At 34.1% G+C, this 13,302-nt stretch overlaps 4 protein-coding genes across 10 annotated transcripts; 2 read left to right on the top strand and 2 right to left on the bottom strand.

Moving 5' to 3' along the window:
- The first annotated feature begins 104 nt into the window (after positions 1-104).
- Positions 105-6,193, top strand: side-III (sidestep III). The gene is made up of 14 exons (XM_003702586.3): positions 105-1,631; positions 2,495-2,627; positions 2,735-2,943; positions 3,010-3,120; positions 3,190-3,393; positions 3,470-3,615; positions 3,699-3,849; positions 3,918-4,048; positions 4,164-4,323; positions 4,420-4,716; positions 4,786-5,106; positions 5,179-5,469; positions 5,551-5,660; positions 5,728-6,193. Exons 1-14 carry the CDS (start codon positions 1,460-1,462, stop codon positions 5,839-5,841), a joined length of 2,550 nt encoding a protein of 849 aa, XP_003702634.2. The 5' UTR covers positions 105-1,459; the 3' UTR covers positions 5,842-6,193.
- MED6 (mediator complex subunit 6) lies at positions 5,794-9,289 on the bottom strand. Of its 5 annotated transcripts, XR_013039468.1 has the most exons (7): positions 8,816-8,958; positions 8,559-8,718; positions 8,302-8,476; positions 7,981-8,227; positions 7,813-7,910; positions 6,944-7,160; positions 5,794-6,707 (listed from the first exon to the last, which is right to left on the bottom strand). XR_013039468.1 is itself a non-coding variant. In XM_076536050.1 (6 exons), exons 1-5 carry the CDS (start codon positions 8,841-8,843, stop codon positions 7,831-7,833), a joined length of 690 nt encoding a protein of 229 aa, XP_076392165.1. In that variant the 5' UTR covers positions 8,844-8,958; the 3' UTR covers positions 5,794-6,707; positions 7,813-7,830. The 5 variants fall into 5 exon arrangements, 4 of the variants coding, with proteins under 4 accessions (XP_076392165.1, XP_076392166.1, XP_012139180.1 ...); XM_076536050.1 differs by lacking the exon at positions 6,944-7,160; XM_012283790.2 differs by lacking the exons at positions 5,794-6,707; positions 6,944-7,160 and adding an exon at positions 7,339-7,481 and having other exon boundaries at positions 8,816-9,289.
- A 624-nt stretch (positions 9,290-9,913) lies between these two features.
- Positions 9,914-11,365, top strand: Naa80 (N-alpha-acetyltransferase 80). 2 transcript variants are annotated; one of them, XM_003702584.3, is made up of 4 exons: positions 9,914-10,193; positions 10,473-10,594; positions 10,669-10,802; positions 10,871-11,365. In XM_003702584.3, exons 2-4 carry the CDS (start codon positions 10,482-10,484, stop codon positions 11,212-11,214), a joined length of 591 nt encoding a protein of 196 aa, XP_003702632.1. In that variant the 5' UTR covers positions 9,914-10,193; positions 10,473-10,481; the 3' UTR covers positions 11,215-11,365. The 2 variants fall into 2 exon arrangements, with proteins under 2 accessions (XP_003702632.1, XP_076392173.1); XM_076536058.1 differs by lacking the exon at positions 9,914-10,193 and adding an exon at positions 10,210-10,265.
- Positions 11,366-11,564: 199 nt separating this feature from the next.
- LOC100881897 (flavin reductase (NADPH)) lies at positions 11,565-13,082 on the bottom strand. Of its 2 annotated transcripts, none has more exons than XM_012283791.2 (5): positions 12,671-13,082; positions 12,213-12,377; positions 12,090-12,134; positions 11,838-11,969; positions 11,565-11,761 (listed from the first exon to the last, which is right to left on the bottom strand). In XM_012283791.2, exons 1-5 carry the CDS (start codon positions 12,741-12,743, stop codon positions 11,613-11,615), a joined length of 564 nt encoding a protein of 187 aa, XP_012139181.1. In that variant the 5' UTR covers positions 12,744-13,082; the 3' UTR covers positions 11,565-11,612. The 2 variants fall into 2 exon arrangements, with proteins under 2 accessions (XP_012139181.1, XP_003702631.1); XM_003702583.3 differs by having other exon boundaries at positions 12,045-12,134; positions 12,671-13,063.
- Positions 13,083-13,302: the final 220 nt, after the last annotated feature.

The raw sequence follows: 13,302 nt of genomic DNA on the forward strand, positions 1-13,302 counted from the left end.
CTTTCCTCGGTTTGGTAATTATGAAAACCCTCGTTTCTAAGAACTCGAGAGTTACCGAGCCATTTTTGACAAATTTTCAGACTGGACATTTTAATGTGGATGTACATGGAGCAATTGGTAAGTTATTTAATAAGAACAGGAAGGAACAAGACATCGGAACGTTAATTCAAGTCTGATGTACATCCTATCTTGGGAAAGGTAAAAGATCTAAGCATCTAAAGGATCCAGATTTGTAAGAACATCTCGATATAACGAATGTTCCGCTTTTATAGTATACAATATGATCAATAAAATTACCAATACTTAAAAATCTGAAATATTAGGAAATACGGGACATCGTAAAAATGTCTACTCTTGGTAATCATCGAAGCAACCCTCCGTGTACATATTCTGTCGGTACAGTAAGGTCAAAATGAGCCCATATTCATCGTAGAAACGGTGAACAATGAGCAAAAGCGATGGGGTAGAAAGAGAGAAGGGGTTGCGGGAAGTCGTGAAGGTTCGTCTGCGTTCGCTGATCGTCGCGTGTGTGGGTTGGTTATATATCGCGCGTCGGAATCGAGAGCGTCGAAACACGAAGGGAGATCAGAGACTGACTTTACGAAAATCGATCGGCGCTCATCGTCGTCGGGTTAGCGACGCCTGCAAAGGCATCGGTGTCCATTCGCAACGACGCGGACGCGGTTACGAGAAAGCGCCGCTTTCAGCCGACGCTCTCTCTCCCTAGTCTCTCCCTAGGCTCTCTCCCTAGGTGCTCCTTCGGCGAAACAACCCTCCAAATGTTGAGAGCCGCCTGGTGTTACTCGAACGACACGAACGTTCCTTCTTCCAGTTTGTCCTGGAAAATGTGCGAGTGCGGTGCTCGCGAGATACGCGCGATAGTGATCCAGTGAAATTCCGACTTGTTCCTCGGTCGTCACGCTGTGTGGTGACCCGTCAAAGTTGAACGGATGCTGTCACAGTTTCGTGGGCAAACGAGAGAACCGAGAAAGGGACGTACGCGCAGAAGACTTCCGTCGTGAAACGATACTCCATGAACCTGTTTAGGATAGAGTTCCGTGCTCTGTGCTGTCGCTTAGACGATTCACCAGGTACAGACGAACCTGGTGTCCTACTCTCGCGGTTATCGCCATTTGTCGACACCACCGTGGATTAATCGGACACCGGTGATTTTCTTTCTACCACGCAACGACAATAATTTTCGACACGTTTCTACCGTAAACGAATACATTCGATCAGGATCAAAATATTACGCGCTCTCGATGCGTATTATGAAGGAAAGGTGGTCAGACATTTGGCTGAAAAATTCTCGTGACAGAATTAATCGGTGAACGGTGTTCCTGTACGCCCTGTTCCTCTGCGTGTATGCTCGGAAAGGTGGGAGGAGAGGAGTCTACCTCTTTGAACGTGGAATGATAATAAAGAAGAGCTACGGGATAGGCAGGCACGGGGTGACATTATGCAAAGAGTGGATCTGAATGTACCCAACTCTCCCCTCAGAGTGTTTCCCCTTGGGATGGCGATAGGGGCGCTAGTCGAGATCGCGATCAAGCTCATCATCAGCGGTTACATACTCGCCGTGGTCGTTTATGTGAATGCCACCGGGAACTGGGATAAGGACGATGACTTAGGTACGTTGATTTGGAGGGAATCCTACTGACCGACCGCATATCGGTTGTATCGAATATTTGTCACAACTGTCAAACGTTACATTCAATATTCTACTGTTTCACTCTGCTCCCGATTTTCAAACACTCGTATCTACTATAAAATTTATTATTTTTACTCATTCCTTCTGCAATGTGCAAGTACCTTAATTAGCTGCAAAAAAGTCAAATTTACATATATTTTTTAAACCTCCATTCGAATAAAATTAATTCGAAATTTAGTACTGTAAATCAATGTATCAGAAAGAATGAAAAATTCAGTAAAATCAGCATGCTACAAGATCTTACGACTAAACGTGCGAGGTATGTACTCGAATGAGCAGAGGATGTTCATTTGGATCCCTTTGGAACGCAGATTAGCGGTATTCGAATACTGAACGAGATTGTTGCATCTTAAGTAGTTAGCGTATGCATTGATCAGTCACATGGCTGACCAAGCGTTTAGCATATTCACTGAAGTATATATTCAGACTTCAAACGTTTATTAGGTCATTCCATACGTAATGTTGTTTCTTGTCCCGCCGTTGCACGAAGAAAACGTATCTTGTTACTATTCATATTTTAACAGTTTATGAATTATTTAGTATGTCGCTATTACTTCGATACTTCAGTCGTGTTACTTATTCAAAATATTAATACGTCAATTTTTTTATCCATTTAATCAGTTTTAAATCGATGGGACATAGTTGTAAAATATTTAAATGATTTATTTTAATATATTAATCTTGAATGAAATGGAAATCGATGAATCTTTAAGATATTAGAAACGGAATTGATATGTCTGTATTGTATGTAGAAACTAATGAGCGTTTGTTCCTCTTTTCTAGTGGAAACTTTTGAAGTCAGCGCCGTTCTTGGAGGTACCGCTAAATTGCCTTGTGACATTGAACCGTCCACGCGAGAGGATCGCGTAAACATGGTGCTCTGGTTTCGCGACGATGCGGTGAAACCGATTTACAGGTAATTTCCGTAAAAATGTACTAATGTCAGCGCGAACCAATTGAAGAGGCCAAAGAGTGCTTTCAAATTTTCTGCCAAGTCAATTCTGATCAAGATTAATATTTCAGTTTCGACGTGCGAGGAAGAGCATTCAACGAGGCTCTTAATTGGTCGAATAGCACCGTCGTAGGACCAAGAGCTTGTTTCATCACTGACACAAGACCAGCCACTTTTTCACTGGGAGCTGTTCAATTAGACGACGAAGGGATCTATCGATGTAGGGTCGATTTTAAGAATTCGCCTACGAAAAATTTCCAAGTGAACCTCACCGTAATAGGTACAATTTTGCACAGATAGTATATTTTATTGTTCTTCGTGCCAACGAATAATGTCTTGTTCCTAGTTCCACCACATCAGCTGTTAATTTACGACAGCTCGGGGGTAGAAATTAAGAACACTGCAGGACCATTTCAAGTTGGCGTTGAATTTGGTCTGACTTGTGAAGTAAGGGGAGGTAATTCTCGTTTTTATGTTTAAGCAGTGTTAATATTAGATTGTGACCTAATCAATTTTTTAATTCAAGGGAAACCGACACCGGTGGTGATTTGGTTGATCAATGAACGAGAAGTAGACAGCAGATTAGTAGAAATCGGGCGGAACATAGTTACCAGTAAATTGACGATACCTCAGTTGAGAAGGGAACACCGTAACACTACTTATAAGTGTCGAGCCTCGAATACAAACTTTAATCTTTCGTTAGAGAAGACTGTTCTCTTAGACGTTTATCGTATGTGTTTAACAATTATTCTAAACTGATCTTATTTAACAATTTCATAACATATTCAGATTTTTTTATTTTACAGTGAAGCCGTTGTCGGTGAAAATTTTATCAAAACCGACCATTCTCGAGACAGACAAAGACTACTCCATTACTTGCGAAACAACAGGGTCTCATCCTCGAGCACGAATCACTTGGTTAACGAAAAACAACGTCTACCATAATGGCAAAGTAAATAACAATGATTTTGTTACTATCAATCTTTGTAAAATGTGCAACAACATCGTTCGTTGACAAAAGTTTCGATGTAACAGATAATCGATGTTGGAAACGCTTCGGTGGTTTTGAGTACGCTGATATTTTCACCGGTCCCGGACGACAATGGAAAAATCCTGAAGTGTCGAGGGGAGAATCCAGCACTGCCAGATGCGTATTTAGAAGACTTCTTTCAATTAAACGTAGTATGTGAGTATCGTGAAATGTACGGTGATATTGCTTGTTTCTTTTGATAATCAAGCACCTTTGTTTTACAGTTCCACCTAAAGTACAATTACACTTAGGTAGCAATTTAAACGCTGAAAAGATAAAAGAAGGGGACGATGTTTACTTCGAGTGCAAGGTTCTCGCCAATCCGGCACACCATAAAATCACTTGGAAGCACAACGTGAGTATAATACAGATTTTCATTGTACCACCATTTATCTTTCAGCAGACTTTATATCGGAAAGTTCACTGTATAAAATTATGTGACCGAATTACAACTAAAATATTTATTATAGGACGTTGTGCTAACGCAAAATTCTTCGGCTGGAATAATTATGAGTACGCAGAGCCTAGTGCTACAAAAGATAGGTCGTGACAATGCAGGGAACTACACGTGTCTCGCAAGCAATGATCGTGGTGAGACCACGAGTCCAGTGGTAACTTTACGTGTACAATGTAAGTGAAATTGATTGTACGATGTGATCAAATTAACATATTAGTTTCTATATGACTAATAATCTTTTACCAATTACCTAATTGTAAACCTGTCAGTTGCACCGGTATGCAAGACGAAAGAGGTGTCCGTTATCGGAGCATCGATGGAAGAATCGGTGAAGGTACGTTGCGAGGTGGACGCTGATCCCAACGAAGTGGAATTCGTGTGGGAATTCAACAACAGCGGCGATAATTTCGAGGTTGCACCAGTGAAGTTCAACGGTAATAATGGAACGATGAGCGAGCTCGTTTATACGCCAGTGTCTGAAAGGGACTATGGAGCTTTAACGTGTTGGGGTAGAAACATAATAGGGAAACAAGAAACACCTTGTATTTACCAAATTATTAATGCAGGTAATCTTCATGACCATCAATAACTAATGTATTTAACATGCGTTTTATAAAATATGTCATGGTTTACAGTAAAACCAAGCCCTTTGAATAATTGTACGATAAAGGCGTCGCTCAATCAAAGTTCTGAAATCCTGGAAGTAGAATGTGTGCCAGGCTACAATGGTGGATTGAAGCAAGAGTTCCGATTAGAAGCCTACGAGGTTCTCACTGGTAATCTAAGGGTGAACGCATCCAGCGTGTCCGCGGATGTACCAATCTTTCGTATCGCAGTGGCAGATCTTCTTCCAGCCACGCATTTTTACCTCGTCACATACGCAGTGAACGCGAAAGGAAAGAGTGATGTAAGTTTATTGGAAGATATAATGTTAAGAGACTCCGAGAAGCGTACAGGTAACTAAAATTTAATTATTTTTTTGTACCCCTTCTCTTTTCAAAAAATTGTAATGTAATGTTGCCTTACAGACAGTGGAGTAAGTATGGTTCCACTTATTCTGCTTCTTATCGGTTGTTTAATGGCATTCGGCGTCACCGTACTCTCGGTGATGTTGATGATGTATCGACGTAGAGGTACAACTTCTCCGGTACATATCGAGCCGTATATGAAACAACCAATAATTACTCCTCCGGACTCGAGGAACAATTCGATGCTCGATGTTACACACGGAGACCACACTTATTTCGTCGAGTACACGTTAAAACAAGTCACCGATTACGCGCTCAACAATCAACCAGATATCATACAGTCACCACAAGGTAACAGCGCGACCTGCCTCCTGACAATTAACATGTAGATGATGATATAAAAAATTAACAATTTATCGTATGTCCTTTCAGACCAAGAAAAAATAAAGCGGGAACCACAGTTATTTTTACCCGTACGACCAGATACACTGTTCGCACCATACGACATTCATAAGCAAGGACTTCAAAGTAATAGATGCAGCGTAAGTTTTTCGCTACTAATCTAATAACTTCTTTGTCGCAAATTTCTTTTCACTCCTCTCTTTACAGTTAAATCCATTTTCCACGAAGTCTTGGGAACCTATTAGCTTCAAAGCTGATCGTAATTTAATGAAGGAAATCATTATTGCCAACTCTATACCTGGTCCAGAAAGTTGTGTGTAAATGAAAATTTGAACGAATTGAACGAGTAAACATATCAAGAAGACCGATCTCAAAGCCTAAACAATCGTATGGTTAATTGTAATTGGCATCGAGGTTGAAACATCAAACGAACTGCAACTGGTCTCTTCATCGAGTTGGTGTATATTGCACAAAAAATAAAAAAACATAAGAAACTAGCATAATACGAGCATTGCGACGTATTATGCACCGCTTAAAGGTCAAATGTCTCACTGAAAACCTATGGAAGTCTAAAAAAATCAATCTAGGAATCGTCAAGACTAGTTGCATACTAACTAAACGCTACACATGGTGTATTATTCAAGTTTAATATATTTTGTGTCAAGTCTTAGAAGGTTTTTCCTTATTGTGCCATAAATGTCACCCAAACAATTATAATATTTATTTTAAGACTTTGAAGGCCAGTGTCACTTTAATAATTTTTGCTTCATTATTTTATTCCTATTTCTAAATACAAAAAAAGTAAGGCCGTCAAAGTGTTAAGTTTTTTTTTTAATGTATTTTATGTTAAATTGAAAGATCTTTATTATAAAGTCTTCAGTTTAAAACAGTTTATGTTTAGCATGAGTGTACCGAATAGAGGTAATGCAAGATTTTCCACTGATGCAAAGATATCCGCGAAAATAAATACTGCATATCAACCATATCAATATGATCAATCCAGCAATCAGTACAATGGAGAAAATTTTTTGACGAAATTTTTTTAAGTTTCTGATTGCATGCCACGCTTGACACATCGACTCTGAATTCCTACGAAACAAAAAACATGACATAACGTCCCTACATATGCCCGTACTTCTGTTTATATTCAACTCTTCATTCATGTTGTTGGAAATATCTCGTTTCACCTGGAAATTTCAAAGCAAATTGTCCGACATCGAGGGTAACTGGTACTAGAATAAAAGTTCATACTTTTTCTTTTTCAGTGCAGGAATATGAAATTCTCAGTTACAGTGGAGTCTAGGTATAGCGCTCTAAAAATTTAGGGATTTAGAAGTTTGTGGAAGCATCGCTAGTATGCATGAGAAAGGGAGCCATATAGCGAGACTGCACTGACAAAAACTTTTAATTCGTATGATATTACTTGTGCATTGTGGAATTTACAGATTTGTCGGCGAACTAACTGGATTACTTTGCATTTCTGGTGTTTCAAAGTTTTGATGAATTCATCGTCATCCGTAACGTAATGATTCTGATCGTAAATTTTCGTATCTTCGTACGGTTTGGGGCATGTACTCCCATCGCATATCATTTTTCCCGTAACAAGAAGTATAGTTACTGCATCATTTACAAATGAAATTCTAAAAAAAATTGAAATACTAATGCATTTTGACATTTAAAAAGTTTCATTTACAACCATTTTTTATGACAAAAATTTAATGTGCAACGAATAAAGTTTTATCATAAAGTCATTAGATTTATAATAAGAGAATAAAGAATATGATACGTCTATTTCAATTTGTTACTGCGATTAATAAGAAAGTTTGTAACAAAATATATTTGAATTTTATTCAATAGTCTTAAAGACAATTTATAACTTATATAGATTGTATCCAATATTTCGACATGTTCTCGTTTAACTCGAGCACGAAAGAATCAAGATCCTCCTTGTCCTCCACCATCTAAAGAAGAAATAATAAAGTGCCCTGATTCTACATTTTGTGGTAAACAAAAAATTAAAAAAGTTGGAAAGAAAAAGGTCCCACAAATTAAAAGAAATATGAAAGAAGAAATTGATAATCCTGATTGTCCATGGTGTAGGAAATGAAACAAATATTTTATCCATTTTTTAATTTTATACCAGTTAAGTATTTTGCCATAACATGCTTATTCACTTGATTATTTCATCAGACCTTTGTACAACAAATGCTTATTTTTTAATGTGAAAGTTTTAACTATTGTAAAAAATATATACACATAAAAAATGAATTACTAAAATGTCGTTAATCTTACATTATCATTAATACATTATTAGTTAATTTTTGGCTTCTTCTCTGGTGGTGGTTTCATATCTTTCTTTTCAGTTTTAATTTCTTGTTTGATTTCCATAGCTATAAATCAGTAAACATCAATTATATTTTTGTTTCTGCAATATAGTTTCAAAATTTAAATAGCACTTACTTGATTCTATAGCTTGATGTGCAGGCTTTGGAACAGGTAATGGGAATTTGCGTGTGAGCTCTGCAAGTAACATGTCTACTCTCTGGCGCTGAAATAAAGAACTTGGTTCCTCACGAACAGGTGTTTCCTTTTTTGCTGCCATAGCTTTTCCATTTTTGAAATCCCAATAATAACCCTTACTGGGATGGTATCTTGAACATGAACTAGCTTCTTCAAAAGCAGACTGTAAATGATGTACTGTGGATAGCTGTAAGATATATCTGCATCAACTAGAAGCATATATTCCTTAATGCTGCTTTAATTTTTATAAGCATCACATACCAATCTAGAGCTTACAACAGATGCTAAATCAGGGGCTTGATATACAACACCAGCAATAATATAATAATCAGCAAGTGGTGTTGCTAAAGTTGGAGAATGACGATGTTGCTTTCTAATTACATATAAAATAGGTTCTTGTACATGTAAAAGCATATATTCAAGACCAGTCATATTTCTGAAATTAATTTGCTGTTCATATTTGTATTTCCTAATTTTTATCACATTTTTACATCGTTTATTTAACTGTTGTTTCTTACTGCAATTGATCAGGACTCAACCGTTGCATTTTAATAATCTCATTGTTACATGTCCTATCATAAAATGGATTACTCCTTTCCGAAAAATAATCCATTATATTGTTTGGATTTAACACAGGTATCCATGCACTGTCGTGCCAAGAGAGTCCCAAAGGATTCTCTATCATTTGCACCAAAACAAAAAGAAGATTATGTAAAATAGTAATGTAGTATACCATATTAACAATGTTTATGTTTGCAAATCTTTTTATTATTACCTGTCACGGGAGGCCTTCCTGACAGCATCTTTATTTAATGCAATAAATACTTAAAAATATTCAATATTGGTTTTGTCAAAATAAATAACTTTATTACCATTTATAATTAATATAATTCCATAAATAAACTGTTATAAGTTTCATATAACTTGCATTAACACTACTGTTTACAACTAACTTGCATATAAATCACGTATACAGTACAAGAACAATACAAATAAACTATACGTTATGGTGTGTTTGGAATAAGCGAGTGAATACTTATTTTTCCCTCGCTTCAGTAAAACTCGAACGAGCATTCTTTCACCGCTTGTTATTGTTCATTGGTTTGGATAATCAATGTGAACGAATATCCTAACAATAGAAATATAGTTTGGTTTGACATGATTCAAAATATTCAGACTGAAATTTGTCTGCATTCGTCGGTTTAGTATTACTGAACAGATTCGATGATCATTTATATGCTGAACGAGCACGAACCAATGTTCTTGCACTACATTTTTGCTCGTTTAATCTAAACGCACCCTTACAGTTGTCGACTGTAACCACCAGTGATTCTCAAATATCTTGAATACTTAGTTTTCAATTTTAAGATGCTCATTAATGTAAATGTATATGTTAACAATTAATTATAAATACTTATTTTAGTATTTTGCATAAATTAAAAGAACAAACATTTCTGTATGGTTTTTGGAATTTTTTGAACTTGAATTGGTTCTAGTAACAGTAGGAAGATATTATTCAGAAACATCAATTGAACATCACTGTTGAAATAAAGAATGCAGGACATTGTTCGCATATAGAACAGTAGCTATTAGGAAAAATGGGTCAAATGCAAAAAAAGATGTTGGCGTTCGAAGGGGAATGGGTCACGGGCATGTAATAGTAGAACACTACCTACGTAAAACAAAATATTTACATTTGATTGAAGTTAATTATGTTTTTATATATAAAATATAATCCAACGAACACAGAAAATTGTATAAAATTAACAAAAATAAATTGTCAAATATTTGATTAAATATGTTATAAGTATTTTTTTAATGATAAAGTTATGCGTCATCAATAAAAGTTGTTTCATATTATTACTTTTCACAGATTCTGTATAAACTCAGTCTTTATACATTAATAAGATTGTTCAAAATGTTTATGAGGAAAGAATCCAAGAAGTGTGCCAAAACGAAAGGATATATTTAATAATATCTCTGGGTGTCGGTGAAAATTTTACATAATAGTGGGGATATGCCCAGGAGAAGTATCATTCTTAGCTTAAGATGATTCTAATCTGAAAACTATTTCCGTACGACGAGATACGTCCAGGTGAAGCACGGTGACCCTAAACTTGGTCAATTTCTCCTTATTCACCTATAAAAATACGGTAAGGACATCTATTGTAAACTATTTATTACACTCATTGACACATGGCACCTTTGATACCTGTCAGGCACAGGTTGTTAAACACTTTTTCTCTGAAGAACTTAATCAGCTACTTTAGTCACTCATTTTATTTTTTATGAAATATGTAATATTTAACCTTTCATGATGCCATACATTTTTTGCAGTATTTTCATATAAATATTTAAATAAAAAAGATTTTGATTACCAGATAATATTTATATTATTTATTAAAAATTATAATTTTAATATATGTTTTTAGTACAAAAATATGAGTGCTATTAATAAGGAGTATAAAATAGTACCTCTTCACAAACGACCAGATTTAATTCCTGACTGTTGTGCATTACTTAATTCTGAATGGCCACGGAGTGAATCTGCACGGTATACTACAATACTTATTTTGTATAAAAATTAATTCAGTTTTTAGAAATTAATTTAGTTTTTATATGGAATAGGTTAAAGTTTTTAAAGGCATCATGTGATGAATTTCCCACATGTCTTATACTTATTGACAAAGAAGACAAAGTTCTTGGTCATTGTAAGATATCCTTAATACCTAGATTACGACATAGTTGTTTTATACAATCAGGTAAGCATAAGTTAAAATTAAATTTTAAATAGAAGATTATAAACACAAAACTTGCTTTCTTGTTTCAGTTGTAATTGATTATGAATACAGATCTCAAGGTCTTGGATCTAAGTTGTTACGTGGAACTGAAGAGTATGTAGCAAAAAAAGGAATCAAAAATGTGTATTTAAGAACTGAAGGACAAGAAGTTTTTTATTATAAAAATGGATACAGACCTTGCGATCCATTTAAAGCATTTGGAATTAACGATGTTGTGTATTCTACAGCAGCATTTACTAAAGCATTACTTAAAGAAAAAACTACAGAGTGTTGTGGACCACAACCACCACCAATGCCAAATTTTAAAATGCCAAGTTTTTATGATTACAGCGTTACAGCTCATAGGATACATATGGTCAAAAAATTATCTTAACAGTAAAATACAATAATAACTTCATACTTATGGATGATTTTTTCATATTCCATGTGTAAATGTTTTACAAAACATATATTATTTATTTATTTATAAAATTATTTTTTTAATCGTTCTTAAATACAAAAATACTTATTATGCATACATCTCATTTATGTGTCATAATACATTATAACCATTCCAACAAATACTCAGAATTATATACTTTTTAAATGTTTCAATTATTATCAAAATATATTTTGAGTAAGCAGAAATTTACTTTTTAAAATTTCTTTCTTATTTTTATACTTCTAAAATATAAAACAACTAACTTTCAATTTTATATATACCATGTATATTGCATTATTTGAAAAAAAAATCAAAGAATTTAGTTATATCCAGTCACGTTTTCTCTTATACTATGAAACATTTGCAATACCACAAACTTTTTGATAGTATTCTGGTTGTTGAAGACTTTCAACAAGAAAAGCACCTAAGTCATGCTTAGAAATTGCTCGTCCAGGAGATTCATCAATTGTTACTAAATACTTTGAACCTCCTTTTGCATCTAAAAACAATCAATAAAATATGTATTCATATTTCATTACATTATTATAAACCATTATGTTTATTATAATACATACCTGAAATATGAGGTGGTAATACTGCAATCCATTTTAATTGACTTTCCTTTAGAACATCAAACATTCGTTGATGATCTTTAGTTATATCTTGAAATATACTAGGAACTGCTTCAGGTTTGTAAAATAAGAATTCTGTAAATAGATAAAATATTATTTAAAAGCCTAAAAAGTAAGGTTTAAATGAAAAAAAAAAAAAATGAAATATACCAGATAAGCAGACAGATACCACTTCTACATTATGTTTCTTCATACCTTCTATAATATTTTTCATACCCTCTGATAACACAGTAGTTGGACCTAAATACAATTTTAGAATAGAAGTTAAAGCCATGTTAGGCTGAAAAATTAATATTATATATAAAATATAATAATTACTCAAGCTGTACCGTGTGCCAAGTACAACAACCACTGCATCTCTATTAGCTATTGCATTTGAAACTTGTTCTGCATTGGTAACATCTCCAACAACTATTTCTACTTTATCTTTCAAATGTGCTGGAACTTTGTTTTCATCTCTTACAAACACCCTTACATTCAGCCCTAAAATTTATTATGTGTTATAAAATTGAAAAACAAAATTAATCAGTACTCAATTTATATTTCTTAGTATGTACCAGATTTTTATAACTATAGTAATAAAATATTTGTTATAAGTATAATGCAAATCATTTAATTTCTTGATTGAAAATAAATTCACATTTTTTGCTACCGGATAATTGCCGTGATTAAATATTTCCCCCTTACTATAAATAACTACTATCATATATTAATTTAAACAAATTATAGTATAATTTTGGCCCATATAAAAATAAAAAAAACGAATGATATTTTACCCTTATTTACAGCGATATCTAAAGAACATAATCCAGTATTTCCTGTAGCTCCAAATATCACTATTCGGTTCATGATAACACCGTGATTCTTTCTTTGGTCTGTAGCCACGAAATACGTTTCAAACTGAAACCTTGACAGAATCTCTGGATTAGAGAAATCTCAACTATAGAACATCTGTTTATACGACTAAGTATATTTATTCTTTATTTACACTATGATGTTAATTTTCAATTGCTAGATACAAAATAGAACGAAATAACTTACACTTGCTACACACTCTAGTAACAACTCAACAACTGCTAACAACACTCCAGCGTTAATAGTTCTATATACAATGATTACAAAAATTTAGATGACAAACAAATTTATAATTCGACTTATTATCAGTAGATTACGCACTTATCGATTTCGAGATTAATTGGGTGCTGTTTATTACAATTATTTTTTAAATTTAGTTTTTATTTATAATTTATTTATATTCTTAGTTTTTATTTATACGTTCATATTTCCGAATTCTAAATTATGATTTTTATATTCCCTAGATCATTGAATCGTAAAATCACTGTACCTTTAATCGTTTACACATATATGTATATATTGTATATGTGTGTAATAAATAATTAATTGTAAT

The sequence above is a fragment of the Megachile rotundata genome, chromosome 10, assembly GCF_050947335.1.
Source record: "Megachile rotundata isolate GNS110a chromosome 10, iyMegRotu1, whole genome shotgun sequence".
Classification (NCBI taxonomy): Eukaryota; Metazoa; Arthropoda; class Insecta; order Hymenoptera; family Megachilidae; genus Megachile; species Megachile rotundata.

Coding starts and splice junctions, on each gene's coding strand:
- MED6 (XM_076536050.1), bottom strand. CDS start 8,843: ATGCTGTCAGGAAGGCCTCCCGTGACAG. Junction 8,228..8,301: donor CTGTTGTAAGCTCTAGATTG/GTATGTGATGCT, acceptor TATATCTTACAG/CTATCCACAGTACATCATTT. Junction 7,911..7,980: donor ACATCAAGCTATAGAATCAA/GTAAGTGCTATT, acceptor ACTGATTTATAG/CTATGGAAATCAAACAAGAA.
- LOC100881897 (XM_003702583.3), bottom strand. CDS start 12,743: ATGAACCGAATAGTGATATTTGGAGCTACAGGAAATACTGGATTATGT. Junction 12,378..12,670: donor AGATATCGCTGTAAATAAGG/GTAAAATATCAT, acceptor AATAAATTTTAG/GGCTGAATGTAAGGGTGTTT. Junction 11,762..11,837: donor ATTACCACCTCATATTTCAG/GTATGTATTATA, acceptor GATTGTTTTTAG/ATGCAAAAGGAGGTTCAAAG.
- side-III (XM_003702586.3), top strand. CDS start 1,460: ATGCAAAGAGTGGATCTGAATGTACCCAACTCTCCCCTCAGAGTGTTT. Junction 1,632..2,494: donor GGATAAGGACGATGACTTAG/GTACGTTGATTT, acceptor CCTCTTTTCTAG/TGGAAACTTTTGAAGTCAGC. Junction 3,394..3,469: donor TGTTCTCTTAGACGTTTATC/GTATGTGTTTAA, acceptor TTTATTTTACAG/TGAAGCCGTTGTCGGTGAAA.
- Naa80 (XM_003702584.3), top strand. CDS start 10,482: ATGAGTGCTATTAATAAGGAGTATAAAATAGTACCTCTTCACAAACGA. Junction 10,595..10,668: donor CCACGGAGTGAATCTGCACG/GTATACTACAAT, acceptor TATATGGAATAG/GTTAAAGTTTTTAAAGGCAT. Junction 10,803..10,870: donor TAGTTGTTTTATACAATCAG/GTAAGCATAAGT, acceptor TTCTTGTTTCAG/TTGTAATTGATTATGAATAC.